General features: G+C 39.8%; 1 protein-coding gene across 3 annotated transcripts in view; it reads left to right on the plus strand.

The window, feature by feature from the left end:
• ADGRL1 (adhesion G protein-coupled receptor L1) overlaps positions 1–17,350 on the plus strand; it is a 110,119-nt gene that overhangs the window by 55,866 nt on the left and 36,903 nt on the right. For all 3 annotated transcript variants that reach the window (XM_070937407.1, XM_070937408.1, XM_070937409.1), the window contains exon 4: positions 8,428–8,537. In XM_070937407.1, coding sequence (XP_070793508.1) covers positions 8,428–8,537 — 110 coding nt within the window. The remainder of the gene's footprint in view (positions 1–8,427; positions 8,538–17,350) is intronic.

The raw sequence follows: 17,350 nt of genomic DNA on the forward strand, positions 1-17,350 counted from the left end.
CACTGGACATGTAGAAGATGGCTTGGAAGCACTACACTGCGTACGATAATGACTTGGGTATGATCAGTGACAATAAGCCATGAACCAGCAGTATGATATGGCAACTAAAATGATTAATGCAGTTCTGGACTACTTTAGAAATAGCATTGTTTCAAAGATGCACGACGTTGTGACCCAGGCCCAAGTAGGCATTATCAGACGCAATCAGTTCGAAAACAAACAGACTTTATTAGAATAGCTTAGAATTAACTCATTCTCAGCGTAGTCCAAACTAATTCAAAACAAATTCTTCATAACACAATTCTTCAGACTTATCACCAACCTTGGTCTAACTAGACAACCTGCCAAAAGCTTTTCTTGGCAAAAGTTCAGAAGCAGAAGACGCCAACAAGAAATAAATAAAGCAAGACAAGAAATAAATCTATCAACATTGTTTTCCGACAAAGAGCCCAAGAAGTGTTGCTGGTCTTTTAAGCCTTATGGGAGGGGCCAATCATCTCTTGGCCTTACTCCCGAGTCGTCCTTTTTGCTTTAGCTGCTCTTGCCTTCTGACAGCTCTTCTCATGCGTGCACTAGGAACAGGCTCCTCCTGTTCCTCTGCCTATCTGCTGTCAGCCTCTGGAGGCTCTGGAGTCCACACATCACTCCCAGATGGCCCTGGCCCCATCTCTGACTCCGACGCAGAGCCCTCATCCAGGCCTTCCCCAGCCTCCAGGACTGACCCATGTTCTTCCTCAGCCTCCTCACTGTCCGACTCCACTGCCAGTTTTGCAGGCTGCTGGCAGACCACAACACATGAAGATCTTATTCCCCTTTGCTCTGCACTAGTTAGACCATACCTGGAGTACTATGTACAGTACTGGGCACTACATTTCCAGAATATTGATTGGTTAGAAGAACAGTGGTTCTCAATATTTTCTTCACCACAGATTCTCTTTAAATACCTTTTGTGGCCACGGATCATGGTCCTGGGCTTAACTCGGAATTTAAATCATAACATTTCTTCAAGGCTTCATGGACCACAGGTTGAGAACCACCAGGTTAGAACAGATCCAGAGGAGAACGACAGGAATGATACAGGTATTTGAAGACATACTTTCATGAGGACAGATTGAAGGAATTTGGCATGGTCAGCCTGGAGAAAAAACAAGATAGCAGTATTTAGGTATATAAAAGGTGCCATGGGGGAAGATGGTTAGCAACTGTTTTTCCATTGCCATAGAGATTAGGATGCATCTAGTTGCTATTGTTAGTGCATTGTGTAGCAGGATGACATGTGGTCAAAACATAAGGCTCCCAATTTTCTTCAGGCAAGTGAGAGATGAAGTGTCCATTTAGTGAGCTGCATCTGTCATTCCTTTTTCCTAAACGGAAACCAAGTGAAATTTAGATCTGGTTGTAAAATATACAGCATGACCATTAGTGTAAACTTGGGCGAGTGATACTGAATTCTGACAACACAACTTTCCTTTTACTTTATTTTTTTCCCATGGCTTTATTTAAATGCTTTGTTCTTTTTAAATATGCTTAAGTGAAATATCTGCTAAATATATGAAGTATATGAATTTGTTTGAAAGCCACTTTGCAGCAGTGGTTAAATGCATCCAGCTAGAATCTAGGAGACTATGAGTTCTAGTCTTGCTTTAGGCATGAAAACCAGGTGGGTGAGTTTGGTCAATCACTCTGTTTCAACCCCAGGAAGAATCCATGGACGAATCACTTCTGAAAACATTGCCAAGAAAAGTGCAGAGATTTGTCCAGACAACTGCCAGGAATCAAGACTGACTCAAAGATGCACATACATGCACGCATGTGCGCGCGCGCGCACACACACACACACAATTACAGTAGGCAATATTTTCCCCCAGAAAATTCCTTACCAATTCTTGCTTATATCTTTTGCAATTTTAAGGGGGGATAAGCAGGGGTGAAATCCAGCAGGTTCTGACAGGTTCTGGATAACCGGTAGCGGAAATTTTGAGCAATTCAGAGAACTGGCAGTGAAAATTTTGAGTAGTTCAGAGAACTGGCAAATACCATCTCTGGCGGGCCCCAGAGTGGGGTGGTAATGGAGATTTTGCAATATCCTTCCCCTGGAGTGGAGTGGGAATGGAGATTTTGCAGTATCCTTCCCCTGCCACGCTCACCAAGCCACGCCCACCAAGCCACACCACATCCACCAAGCCATGCCTATAGACCCGCTAGTAAAAAAAATTGGATTTCATCACTGAGGATAAGTTAGCAATTCTTGACTGGTGGGCAGTGGGCAGTGATCTCACATTGGGAGCTTCAGAACATGAAGGGATTTTGGATCCAGTTTGCCCTGGATTCTGCCCAAATTCTGAATTCACCCAATTAATGGACCTGGGAGTTAGGATTGTTTCTTTAGAAACAGAGATATTCAGAATGCTTATTTTTTCCCCATTTATCCCCATTTGCCATTGAAGGGAATGTCTTTATTCAGTATACTGCAGTTTTTCATTTCTTTTATATCGTCAGCATCCTTTGTACAGTATTTATTTTAGAACCAATATTTTTCTCTTGCCTTCCAAGATAGAAAGCTTTTTTTCAGAATAGTCACTCATAAGCAAAGATTGGCCAATTTAATATTTGAAATCTCCAAAAGTGGATTATTTGCATCCGAGAGTCTTAAAGGGGTTTCATTTCAGGATGCCTTTTCGTGATCTTTGAAAAATCATTGAGGACAGTTGTAGAGGCGGAGGATTGGAAGAGGACAAATGTTGTTCCTCGCTATCGTAATTCATGCCTTCATCACCTGCAGTGAACTCTACATGGGTCAGCATTTAAGACCATCTAGAAACTATAATTGGTTCAAACTGCAGCCACTTGCTTGTTAGTGGCACACATCATCAGGAATATTTTACAAGGCCCTGCATTAATTTCTAAAAGGCTTCTGGGTGCAGTTCAAGTTGTTGGTTCAGAGTTATAAATTCCTATATGATTTGACACTTAGATACCTCCAAGGCTGCATTCTCCAGCCTGAATTGAACTGACCAACTCATTCGTTCAGGAAAAACTGCTGGTAGTGCACCACTTCCATGAGGGGGATTGAAGCATGGAAGGCCTGGTTTTTTGGAACAGCGTCGCCATCCCAGTTAAGATCTGCCTGTCCCCCTTGGTGTGCTTTTGGAAAATGCTGAAAACTAAACTCGTAGCCTGAATAGATGTCCTTTGGTTTATTTTATTTTATTATTTTTACTTGCTTCGGGCTTTGTTTGGTTGGAATATTGTTATTTATTTATGGATACCTTATTTGTATTATATGGACATTTTTGATGTATTATTATTATTATTATTTATTTATTTATTTATTTATTTATTTATTTATTTATTTATTTTATTGGCCAAGTGTGATTGGACACACAAGGAATTTGTCTTGGTGCATATGCTCTCAGTGTACATAAAAGAAAAGATATGTTCATTAAAAATTATAAGGTACAACACTTAATGATAGTCATAGGGTACAAATAAGCAATCAGGGAACAATATCAATATAAATCGTAAGGATACAAGCAACAAAGTTACAGTCATACAGTCATAAGTGGAAGGAGATGGGTGGTGGGAACGATGAGAAGATTAATAGTAGTGCAGACTTAGTAAATAGTTAAGCACCAAGAGTCCTCAAATAGAGCGGGTTACAAGTTGAATGAATGAGAGGGGAAAAAAGAGGATCCAAATAATTACAGACTGGTTAGAGGGAATGGGCAAAAGTGTAGAACAGTTTTTAAAGCAGATTTTTAATATAGGCCAGATTGTACTGCCATGAGCTAGATACAGACTGATTGAACAATCATACTCAACAAGCGTAGTCATGTAGTCAAGCTAGGAGAATGTGTGGAGCACCATATTGTGAAGCTCTGTCTTAGGCTCTATACCAGGGGTGTCAAACTCAAGGGGTGCTTAGATCTGGCCTGCAGCAGTGGTGCGTTGCTACCAGTTTGCCCTGGATTGGGAGAACCGGTAGCGGCAGCGGGAGGCTCCGCCCACCTGCCTGGATGCTTCTGTGCATGCGTAGAAGCTTCTTCACATGCAAAGTGTTGCGCACACACGAGCAAACCAGTAGCAAACTAAATTGAAACCCAGTACTGGCCTGCATGGCCACCCTGGAAACAGCGAAGGACCAGCCTGCAGTGCCCCTGCTAGCGAAAAGGCAGTCCTCCCAAGCTCTGTTTTTGCTTGCAGAGGGTTGCAGGAGGCTGTCACGGCTGAAAATGGCAGTTTTCACTGGCAGAGTGCTCGGGCCACCACAGGCACCCCTGACCTGAGTGAAATTGAACTGGCCATGTCCTCCCTGGCAATGCCCTCCACCCTGGCCTCCACAGGTCAAACACAATCCTGATGCGGCCCACAATGAAATCGAGTTTGGCATCCCTGCTCTATACTCTTTGACTTATTTGTAAGTGACTTGGAGGAGAAATTAGTAAATATAAATTTTATATTTGGACGACCCAAAGACAGAGAAACAACAAACACTTTAAAAGATGGTATCAAATCAGAAGGCTCTTGACAAGTTGGAGGACAAACCAGCAAGATACATTTCAACAGGGACAAATGTAAAGTGTTTCATTGGAGTAAGAAAAATGAAAAGCATGAGTATAGGAATGAAAGAAGCCATACTGTGCAACAGTACATGCAAATGGCTTAGGCCCGGGATATTTGGCGGACCATCTGCAGACAGCAACAGCTTCCCATCGCCTGGTGCGCTCTCACAGGGAGGGCCTACTCAGGGTGCCGTCGGCCAGACAATGTCAGCTGGCGACCCCCAGGGAGAGAGCTTTCTCTGTGGGTACACCCACCCTTTGGAATCAACTCCCTCTGGAGCTCCGGGTGGCCCCCAACCTTCACTCCTTCCGCTGTGGGCTGAAAACGTGGCTATTTCACCTAGCCGCCCTAGACTGATGGGGTTTTTAATAGAATTTAATGGGATTTTATTGGATTTTTTTGTCAATTTTATTATGGACTTTGTTTTTAACGGTCTGTTTGTTTTTGTTTATTGTTGTGAGCCGCCTTGAGTCTTGTGGAGATAGGGCAGCATATAAGTCCAATTAAATAAAATAAATAAATAAATAAAAAGAAAGAAACTGAGTGTCTTGGTGAATCAACATGAACATGAACATGAACATGATCATCTCTGTTCTACATAGGTTCAGACAACATCTAGAATATTGTGTCCAGTTCTGGGTGTTGCAATTTAGGAAGGGCATTGGCAAATTAAAGTGTGTTCAAAGGAGGGGCATCCAAAATGATGAGGAGCCTGGAAGGGAAATTTTATAAGGAACATTAGGCAGTATGCTTAATTTGGAGAAAAGAAGACTGCAGGGAAATATGATAGCTGTCTTCAAGTATCTGAAGGACTGTCATGTAGAAGGCTGGGCAGAATTGTTTAGAGTATTTCAGAAGATAGGACAAAAGCTATTTACATGACAACAATGTAGATATTGATTGGCTGTAAGAAAGGACTTCAAAATAGGAAGAGTTGTTCAACAGGATATCGGACGGTCTTGGGACCCTCCTCTGTTGGAATTATTTAAAGAGAGGCTGGATGGCCATCTGTTGGAGATGCTGTGGCAGTGCAGTCCTGCGCTGGACAGGAGCTTAGACTAGGGGATCTCCATGCTACATCTCAATCCTTACACTGTACGATTTGAGAAATGTAAAGCACTTCCAAATCCGGCATAGACAATAAAACAATAAAAATTCTAAAAAATCTCTGTCTAAAAACAGAGTGCAAGTTTGGTGTGGGGGTCAAGATACCAGGCTACAAACCAGGAGACTGTGACTTCTATTTCCTCCTTAGGCATCAAGCCAGTTGGGTGATCTTGGGCCAATCACTCTCTCTCAGTCCTAGGAAGGAGGAAATGGCAAACCATTTCTGGAATCTTGCCAAGAAAACTGCAAAGATTTCTCCAGGGAGTCACCAAGAGTCAACACTGACTTCAAGGAACCAAAAACAACAAAAATAACAACTAAAAATAGAATTGTTTGCTTTATTGCTGCATTTTAATTCCTGTGATATGCATTTTCCCACCCAGTTATAGTGTGTGAACTTGGCTTCCAGTGTCTTTTCCCATTATTATTATTCTCTAATAACTCCAGTTCTGTTCTTTCTCGTACTTTGATTGGTTTATGGATAGTAGATCTGGCCTCCATTTTACAATTGTGATGCAGTAGGATTCACTTCCCAGATAGTGTTCCATCCTTCTCAATACCACTTCCCTTTTTGCTATTAATAGTATACTCATGTTGTTTTCCCCATTCAACAATCTTGAAGTGTCTGACTATATGAAGAAATGGGATAATTCAAAGTATAACGTCAGCAATTGCAAAACTCAAAGGGTTAGCAAACAATACATCAGAAATTATTTTCAAGATACTGTACTTGTATTCTGATGCCTATAGGCCTTGTTTGAAAGTTTTCCTAAGCAACGTAATCTGATTTTCTCTTTAAAACTATGGTTTTTGTTAGAATTCTAATGCTGAAAGGAGCCATTTGAGCAGTTGCACAGTTCACATTATATACCCTTGATGGCAAACCTATGGCACGCATGCTAGAGATGGCACACAGAGCTCTTGCTGTGGGCACGTGCGCCGCCACCAGCTTCTCTTCCGGGTTCCGTCGCGCGCATGCGTGTTGGACAGTTGGTCCGACACGGTGGCCAGCTGCTGTCTTCCAGGTTCCGGCATTCACATGCGCACCAGCCAACTGCTCTTCCGGGTTCCGGGCGCAAGTGTGCTCCAGCTTCGGCACTCAGTGCCGAAAAGGTTATATACAATCAAAAAACTTTCTTTAAATAGCCAGTTTTTAGCTTGATGTATATTTTTTTTTCTATGTGCAAAATTTCCTCTGCCTAAAGAACACTTTCTCAGAGAGAGAAAGAGCTTCCCAACACTTGCACAGTTCTTGGTGAGAAACAGATGTGCACCTCATTATAGATTTAAGAAAATTGTCTATTGCTTAATTTTGACCTGGCTATCACCAGTAACAATTTTGTTACTGTGTTCAATTCTTCTTTCCCCACAAGGTTTTTAGTAATCTTGACCTATATCCTAAACTTGCAGTCAGATGTATTGTAGTCTTTCTCTGAACTGCGCTCCCCAAATCTCACATTTCGGCTCTTCGAATGAAGCATTCAGAGATGAGGGACATAGTGGGTGGATTTTCCAAATAGAATGCTATAACCACCTGACTTGATACTGACTGATGGGGCTGTGCAGGCCTTAGAAGCACCGCTGCCCTAACCTTGTCCAACTTATTTTACAGGTAAACTGAGCTTCTGTGAAAGCAGGTGGTGCCTTTTTGGTCCCAATAGGCCTAAGCTGATAGCGGCTCCAGTTGCTTTGGCAGCCGACAGCCCCTGGGAGTCCCCCTCCAACCTCTCTTGCCTATTGCATCAGCCTTTTGAGGAGAGCAGGTGGCAGGAGCTAACGAAGTGGGAAATAAGGAGACCGCAATTCTTAGTTCTCCTTCTGGACCTCCATTCTGCTAAGATCCGAATTATTTAGCAATAGTCTATGAGGAGACTGCTTCCTTGAAATGTCAGATTGTATGTGGAAGGATAGGTTGGGGAATTTTTTTTTCTTTAAATCATATACAGATTTTAAAATTTGGCTGGATACATTTGGGGATCAGATAATAATGTTCATTATTACCTGATCCCCAAATGTACCAGATCAAATTTGCTCATCCGTACTCCCCCTTCCCCACTTTTCCCCATTTTGTGCTTGTTTTTAAGATGTAGTAAGTTCAATATTTTTTTATAGTACATTTCTTATCGTACATTTCTTATATTGGGCCGGATGGGCCTATTATCCAACAGCAGGGGAGGAACTAACTGAATTGTATTTTGCCCCTATAAGACAATATCCAAGTCTAAACAGTACTGCTATACAGGAGTTATGCATCTTCTTCAGGACTTGTACAAATACATGTTTGATCTTGACTGGAAAGAAACATAGCTCAGGCATCTATGTGCGTGCATAGATTTCTGGACAAGCATTAGATACTAAACTTCAATATTTGAATTTTATTTGAATTTGCTTGAGATGTTCTGTGTTGAGATCTGCCTCTCAGACTGTAGCCAGCCACTACAGTAGTTGGCCTATAATCTTCCCCTCTTTAAGTGTATTTTTTTTTTTTATTTCTGGCAAGTTTTCAGTGGATCAGTTCTGTTGTGGGATGAGTGGAGGACTTCCTATATGTACATTAGGATAGACATTTTGTTTTATTTGAGATTAGCACCTGCATCTGAAGCTTTGAATAATGGGTGCAGTGGTTTTGTTTTTTTTTTTAAAGTTCTGGAAAGCAAGTGCAATTAAAAGTGTCAGTCAGTTCCATCTAGTGGCTTCCCTTAAAACTGCATTATGTCTCTGTCTTAATAATATTTCCTCATTTCCTTTCTCTTGCAGGTGCAATAATCGGACACAGTGTGTAGTGGTGGCTGGCTCAGATGCTTTTCCGGACCCTTGCCCTGGCACCTACAAGTACTTGGAGGTCCAATACGACTGTGTCCCCTACAGTGAGTTCATTTCACATTGTATTATGATGCATCATCTTGTTTCTGTTCTTGATCCAAATGAGATCCCCGCCTGACCCAGGGAGGAGAGATTCCACAGGCTGGCACACCCATCTACCGGCACAGAGCAGGGGATCTACTTAGGAAAAATACTACTTAGCACTGAAACAAGAAACAAGTCTTGATTATAGTGCCTCTTGTGTCAGGGGATTTCAATGGCTAAAATAATAATAGAGTTCAACCAATTCCCAAGTTCTAAGAATGGGATTGAATATAATGCATTAGTTCTGGAAAGCTGGGCAAGAGGAATCCTAATTGTTCCATTGTCAACTCACCTTGTGTTGGATGATCACTGTTTTCATTTCTCCACCTTTTCTTGCCAACCAGTAATTTGTATCCTTGGGTGCCAAGTACGTGACCGGGCCCAAAGGTCTAGTTTTAAATTTGGGGGATAATATTTTTGAGCAAAAAGTTAATCTTTTAATCAGATTTTGGATGAACGTTGAATACCGGTTCCTTTTTATATTATTACCCGATCCCTCCATCACCTTTGAGCATTTGGAGCTAAATATTGCCAGCATTGGTCTTTTCCAGGATCATATTTCCGTCCGCATCCCCTGAAGCCAAATTTAAGAAAAATAAAAATTCATCACAGAACAGGCCTTCAGGGAAAAATGTTCCCCCATATAAAGCCATCCATGACTGCATATGGAAGGTGCAGGGGTTTGAAATACATGCTCCTAACATGCGCTGTATGTTTCTGATTGTTGTAGGTTTGTTTTTGTACATACGTATGGATCTATAGCATTTGGCTAACCCTTATGTGAGTGTCCATCTAAAAGATATACCCATACTCTATCTTATCTATATCTATATCTATATAGACATATGGATATACATACATACATATTCATGCTTCATATGATATATATATATATATATATATATATATATATATATATATATATATATATGCAGTGCATCCATGCATATATGGACTGTATGCCCATATGGATGGTGCAGTGAGGTATATAGCTATCTCCATGTTGGTGTGCATGCACATGACTCTCTGTATGTACACACATGCATGTCTCAATGTTTCGGTGTGTGCTTGGAGGTGGTTTTGTGTGCTTCGTATTAGAGCTAAATCATCTGGGTGGTGGGAGGTGGGAACTTGTTTTGAACGTAGCCATGGCAGCAGGACGAAGGGTACTGCCTCTTCCCAGAGGAGAGGCAAATGGAAAATGACTCTGCCACATGGCTGTCCTCAGGCGCTGAGGTTAAAGTTTTTGCACACACACCACATGCTTTGAATGCTGCTAAGCTCAACTGGGTGTATGGCCATTTGGGTATATGTACAGTTCGGTTCTGAGTGCCTGTATGAGAGCCCACATGGTGTGAGTGTTATATCAGTGGCCTTATAAGTATGTCTATGCATATTTATTGAATGTGGCCATGTATGCGCTTGTACCATCATCCAGACTAAGATACTTAAGATGAAACTTGACAGCTGTTCTCTTTCTTGGAAAAAGAGGAAATCGAGGTAGGCATCCCTTAAAAAATTAAGATAATTCAATTATTTTTCTCAAAAAGGATGTGTGATTTTTTAAAAAGAACACTCACAAGTATGCTAATAAATTGAGCTTAAGGAGAATTTGATTTTCTGGCTTGTGAGATAATTGTGAAAACTGGAAATAGGACAGTTTTCTGTTATAAGCTGCCCCTGCCTCCTGGAACCCATCTTTTTTCATTCCTAATGAATAGTTGCAGGGGTGGGGGTGGTATAACTGCCACTCCCTGAATTAGTTTCTCAACACTAGGACTTGCTGAGGAATCTGAATTAAAACTGGATCCTGTAACGTTATGGCGGTCGATCAAGGAAGAAACTTTTTATTTCAGAGTAGCTTCACAGAGCCTGACTTAAACCTATTTCTGTTTGTATCATGGATCCTGATCAAGCCTAGTAAGTCTCACCTGGCAAGCCTGATAAGAGCTACTGAATTGCCAGCTTGGGATGTCCTTCCTCCCTGGGTCAGCAACTGATACACCCTCTCCTTTCCTGTTCTGTTATTTGGGGTGTGTGGAGAGGTTGGCTCTTCCTTGCTTCATACCTTACCCACTCTCCACTGGGGCTTGGGTCCATGTGGGAGGGATAAATCATTCAGGGTGTATCCCCCTCCCTCCATGCTAATACCCCTTTGATTTCTCCTCACAGATGAAATGGAGTGATGCAAGGCAGACGTGGCCTCTTAACTTCTTAACATTCATTCCTGCCCCTTTTCCTTCCAGCTACCTGATGGTGCCGAAACAAATCAATCAACGCTCATCTCAGGGTGTAACCAGTCCTGACCCCTCAGAGTTAACAGCACTGAGAATACACCAAACCAGCAAAGGGAATTAAATTATTGGTTTATAAAAAGGGGAGAGAAGATGCAGATGGTATTGTGGTAGGAAAGCAGGATGGGTGGATGTGCCAAGGAGCATAGCTGTAGAAATAACTGTCTTCTCAGCACAGGTGACCTCAGGGCCTGGAAATGACCCACTGCAACCATTTGCATACATCACAGTTTATATATTATTCATATAAGTAATATTTACATATAAGTACATTTGCCAACTCATTTGTTTAGTTTTACACATTTTTTATCTGTTCAATCAAATCCAGTTCTCGGAGAGCCCCTGGACAAATCTCTGCAGTTTTCTAGGCAAAGAATTTCAGAAGTGGTTTGCCATTGCCTCCTTCTCTCAGGGGCTGAGAGAAAATGATGGCGCTAGCTGGCTTTGTGCCTAAATGGGGGCTAGAACTCAGAGATTCCTGAGGCCTTAACTACTGTACCAAGCTGGCCCTCAGTTTTACACATAGTCCTATGCATATTACATACATGCATATTTCTATAATTTAAAATGTTTGTATGCATACATTATGTGTACTGTATGTGTTCATACACATGTGCACACAAACTTCCTTACATTTTTCAATCTCATGCAAAAAGGCATATTTTTTAATATATGTAGTATAGTGTACATATAGAGGTATGTACTTTGTGGATGCAGACAAAGACAGCCATGTAGATCTGTTGGTACAGTTCATGTTTATTTATGAATTCCATACCAAGTTATACTTCTCACGAAAATGCACTGGCTAATTTACTTATATATTTTTCCCATGAAGACTTTACATAGCATTGTTTAGGCATTCATCCACCAAGTTTTTGAAATTATGGATAAGCAAGTTAGCATGAACTCTTCCATGATCCCCTTTTCCCTCCTTTTTTCTCACATTCTGGACTTGGCATGGAGAGATGTTGTCTTAGGCTAAATCAAAGGTTTCTATAAAAATCATTTAATGAATAAGTCCATCTCAAGCTAAAATATCCACACACAGATCTAGAGTGGACATCAACAACTTCCAAGCCACTGTTTATGAAGCCAAGGATATAGTATGGCTAAGTGAAGCCATTATTCCTTCTTTTAAAAATACCTTGTGGTCACATTGGGCTTTCTGTAGAAACAGAATTCAGTTCCTGCTCTTGTTACACCTCGTCCTGTCTCTGTGTTTCTGCTATTCTCTGCTAGTTGCTCTATCCTGTTTATTTAAACAGGGGAAAGCTTGATCCAATGCTGTTTCTGTTGGGCTCAGGACTGGGGCAGGTGATGGGAGGGAAAAGCAAGAAACTGGAGTTGTGGTGGGGAGAGATGGGTCACAGAGCGAGAGCAGAGATGAGAGGGGCCTCTGTTGTCAGATCCTTTTGCTTCTTTCTTTGCAGCTCCTTCCACTCTAACCATACACCAATCTTCCTTCCTCAGGGGCCAGTCTGTCATGTGGAAAAATAAAACCATTTAATGTATCCTATTTTTTGGTTTTGATTTTTTAAGTGGATTTTTATTATGGTGTCAATATTTTTTTAAAAACACAACCTCCCTCTTCCCTACCTTCTTTCAGCTTCCTCCCAGCTATCCCTTCTCTTCTTTCACTTCACCTTTTTCTGCCGCTTGCTTCCTTTGCTTTTTCATAGACCAGGGGTACTTAGTTCCTCTCTGCTTGAGGAATCTTTCAAATGATGGGATGTGGATATTTAAGCACCTTGTGATACCACCACTCGCCCAGGAAAGTAGCTTGTTTGAACAGTATCTGGATTCTCTCCTATAAATGATTGAAAGGGTTGAGGAGTTGCCAAACAAGACTTGTTAAAACTAGGCAAAGAACAGGAAGTTGCAGGGAATTGAGCCAGAAAGAGTATTCAAGGTTCCACGTTTTTGGTAATTTAAACATTCATATCCACATTGAGCAGATTTAGATTAGATGAAAAGCTTCATATGGTCAACACCTTTGCAGAAGACTATCCAGATTTCTAAGGTGAATGTATGATGTAGTTTTCAACAGGTTCTTTATTCATAATTTGTGAGAGCTTATTTCCTCTTAATTTGGCTATTTGTATAAATAATCTAATTTATTAGTTAAGCTTAGGCCAGGAGATATGTCCGAGCCCTTGTTTAATCACAAATTCCTTGGATGGTTGATATCAACAACTGTCTTGTTCTTGTGGGGATAGATGGAGGAGAGGCCTCCTAAAGTAATGTCAGCTCTTGGAGAAAAGGTGTGTTTTTGTGGCCACCTGAAAAAAAACCCGACTTTATTGTGGAGTGGAGAAGCCATCATTTGCCCTAAAGGAGAGCAGCCTACATCGAAGAACTGGACCCAAGGTGAAGCAGGAGTGCCCTTCACTAGGGAAATGTACTGCTCACAAGCCCTGTGAAGTCACAGCATTTCACAGTATTGCAAAAGAAAATACCAGTTTTCCTGCAATTTCACCTACACTGTATTTGAGCAAGAAATAAATTGGTTCATCTCTCCAACGCTGCCAGCATGATAGGATTGGAGAGATCCAGAGCTGCTTTCAGAGCAGTACAGAATTCTTATGAGGTGCAGCAGGAATCAAAATACGTGAGGAGGAGGAATTGGGAGGCGTAATTCCAGAGAGTATTAAAAACAAATTTTGAGCCTGAATTCAGACAATCTTATTGTGTAATTTCACACAGTATGTTCCTGCTTTCTTAACACTATGTCACATGTGTCTCCAATTTTGGTTGTAAAAAAACCGAAGAGATACTGCTTATCTAAGATGTACCTGTCTACATTTTTCAATCTATTTATAAACAGAGTTTGGAAATTTTAAAGCACACACACACAAATCAACAAAACTTGTTTGCTGAAGGCAAAAATAGGATAGGTATACACATCAAGAAATGAAATTCCTTTTAGACTGCCTTTAGCTGTCTGCCAAAACAAATAAAATCATATTATCTGTTTCATTTGAAGTCAGCTCCATAGCCCAGAAGTGGCTACATTCAGGCTTGTGAGTTCTATTTAATGTTTCTTTTCTAGAATCACAGGAGTAAAACTAAGGCTTTATACATACATGGAATTAAAAATGAAGGCATCTCTAGGCACAAACCTGGGGATCTGAATTCAATATCTGAATGAACTAAATGCTGAGTTATTTCATATGAAACTCCATTCTTGCCAGCTCCAAGGTTTTTATTATTATTACTATTTCAGTAACAGATTTAGGCAGAAGAAAATCTTACAGTTGTAACTATTTTTAAACAATTGGAAGACATTGCAAATGTACAGCAAATCACTTTTAAGGTCTACCAGTAAATATAAATTTTGTTTCTGTTTTTCCTTGCCCTAAATAATGTAATCATTATGTCTAACCCCCCCCCCCCCAAATGTTTGTAAAATGTTTAATAAGGATGCAGTATATGTCTTGAAAGATCCTTCTCTGTTGTTTGGAAAAATAAGTTCTGAAGTTTTATGGGGTGGGGTGTTAAAGTCATGAAATCTGACTCAATATATGTCTGAAAGGTAGAAAATAAAAATATGTAGTCATTCTAACTGTGCTGTGAGTGAATGGTTTAGATCAGGGGTGTCAAACTTGCATTGTCGCATTGTCATCACGTGACATATCATGACTTTTTCCCCCTTCGCTAAAAGGCGTGGGCGTGGCCAGCGTGTGATGCATCTGGCCCATGGGCCGCAAGTTTGACACCCCTGGTTTAGATTGAACTCAAAATTTTTAAAAAGTTAATTATCAGTATTATTAGAAAAATTATTTTGGCTCAGTTTGTTAGCAGAGGTCAGGAAATAATACTTACACTGTTCCATTAGATTTAGAGGAGCATGTTTAATTTTTGGCATCACTTTCAAAAAAGACTGAGAAAAAAAGAGATAATAAAGAATTGAAAGGAAGTATGCTCAAATTGCTTATTAGTGTTCTAAAACAGGTGACGATGAAATGGACTTTTAAGTGGCTTCAGCTACTTCGATAATTCCATAGAATGTCAAATAATAGTTGCAGTGGCCAATGAGAGTAGGACTAAAAGCAGTAGATTTATGGTGTGGTACAATAGAAGTACTGGAATATTCTTGTAGTAACAAGAGCAGCTAACAAAGGAACTAATTGCTGAAATAAACAATAGCGTAGGTACAAAGTGACTAGATATATGAGAAAAGTTTTAGGACTTGCTGCAGAGTCCATGTTTCTTTAAAGAGCTCTGGCTTGATTTATTTTAATAGAACAAGTCTTCATCATTCTATTTTTTTCTTCATTGATTCTCTGCTCACATCTATGTGTTGGCAAAATTGGAGGCCCTTGCTTGCTGTCTCTGTAGCTGCAATCTACTTGTCCTTATTTATGAGCACTTGCAGATGCAGTCTCCTTTTATCCTGACCTTCTTCACTCAGACTATTTCTTCTAGGCTTCCGATGTTCCAATTCCACTTCTGACTAGGGAGCTAGTGGTACGTAATTCTTGGAAAACCCTGGGAAGTGGTTCTCATAGGTCAATTTTGGGACCCAATTAGCCTGAAATGTCCTTTGTCAATGGAGGTGACAAATAGTGTAGAAGTTTGCGACTGATTATGCAATTGTCATTTTACCTGAGACTCCATTACACTTTGCCCTTGAGAGGAGAGAAAATCTGAACCTTATATTAGCATCCTACATTCTTTTGTGAGAACTTAAGAGCTCCTTTTAATACTACAATGCTATGCATGGTTTTTAACATATAAAATGTATAAGTGGTTTTATATATATATATATATATATATATATATATATATATATATATATCAGAAATACCTTCTTTCCCCTCCACACACACACACTTTTGACTGGTTTGATAATCCAGAACTGGAATCTCCTTTTTAAAGTTGATTCCAGCAACAAAATTAGATGTCTAGGCATATTTTCTCTTACAAAAATCTGCAGTGTTAGCCAAGTGCCAGTCAATTGTTGTTTGACTTCCTAAAAGGGTTGTCTTTTACTTTTGGAGACCCTCTGTTCCATAGGCTTAGTACAAACCATCTAATTTTAAACTCATCTGAGTGACAGTTTCTTGGTGTTTCAAGATCCTGCTGGCTTCAGCTGTCCTATCATCATTCCTTATATTCTTGTTTACATACATATATTCACACAATTTAGATTCATTCCTATATATATATATATATATATATATATATATATATATATATATATATATATGAAACTTGTATTTATTAGCTCATAAATAATGAATAATAGATAATAATCTAATAAGCATTCTGATAAATTATGGGATGAAATTCTAATTTTCTGAATTACAACACTTGTTGGCAATCCACTATATTATGTGGAGCCCTGGTGGGGTAATGGTTAGAATGCAGTACTGCAGGCTAACTCTGCCCACTGGCAGAAATTCGATCCTGACCAGCTCAAGGTTGACTCAGCCTTCCATCCTTTCGAGGTCAGTAAAATGAGGATCCAGATTGTTGGGGGGAATATGCTGACTCTGTAAACTGCTTAGAAAATGCTGTGAAGCACTATGAAGCAGTATATAAGTCTAAATGCTTTTGCTATTATTCTTTCTTCTATCCAAATTCTATGTAAGTAATCAGTAAATCAGATGTCATGTACTGCATATGCTGATTCTGACCATTAGCATTTTTTAGCAATTCAGAGAGTTGTTAACATCCACTTAACTCCCATCTTCAGTAATACACTATCAATGGTCATATAAGTTAGGGTTATTAGTTCTTACAGAGGATATCAGACTGGTAAAGTCTGATCCAGAGTCTCACTTGAAAAATAAAAATATCCTATCTGTTAATGTTAAATTTTTAATATATGCTAAAGGCACTGAAAAGTTAAGATTAACCCTTCCAAATTAATCCCTCCAAAAGATAATTTGGAGAATTATAGAGACAGAACTTGAAGATACTAAGAAGTTATAATTAATCTTATTCTATAACTTTTGCCAAGCCATCTGGGACCATACAGTGTTCCCTGAAGTTTTGGATTGTGAAATGTAAAGTCTCCTTTAATTTCTGATGACTTAATGGGTATGTCCATATAGTTGCCTTGGCAACCCATGAAAATGGTTTCCCATTACCTTCTTCTGGGGATATTTTTTTTTAACCTCTCATTCTAGTCTGTGCCTTGAGCATGTCCTAGTAGACTCCCTGGATAAGTACTAGCATGACCTGCATTTGCTTAGCAAAATTTCCATTGTGTTCCTGTGTATCTATATATTTATACCATTTGCTTATGCCAAATTCGTTAATTTTGTGGAAGTGCTCTTTATGCATTTTTCTGCAAAGTTCACCTCCAGTAATCTTCGATATTTCTTTTTACTTAAATTTTATTCTTTATTGATAGTAGACTATATAAAGCAGAAAGATCTAATTTAGCACTGTTCCATATTGTAGGCAGACAGGTATTTCCATAAAGGTCACAGTTAAAATATTAAAAGAAAGAGCAAAGAAACCTTAGAGAT

This window comes from Pituophis catenifer, unplaced genomic scaffold, assembly GCF_029215685.1.
Source record: "Pituophis catenifer annectens isolate HBS135680 unplaced genomic scaffold, rPitCat1.0.hap2 SCAF_2, whole genome shotgun sequence".
Taxonomy (NCBI): Eukaryota; Metazoa; Chordata; class Lepidosauria; order Squamata; family Colubridae; genus Pituophis; species Pituophis catenifer.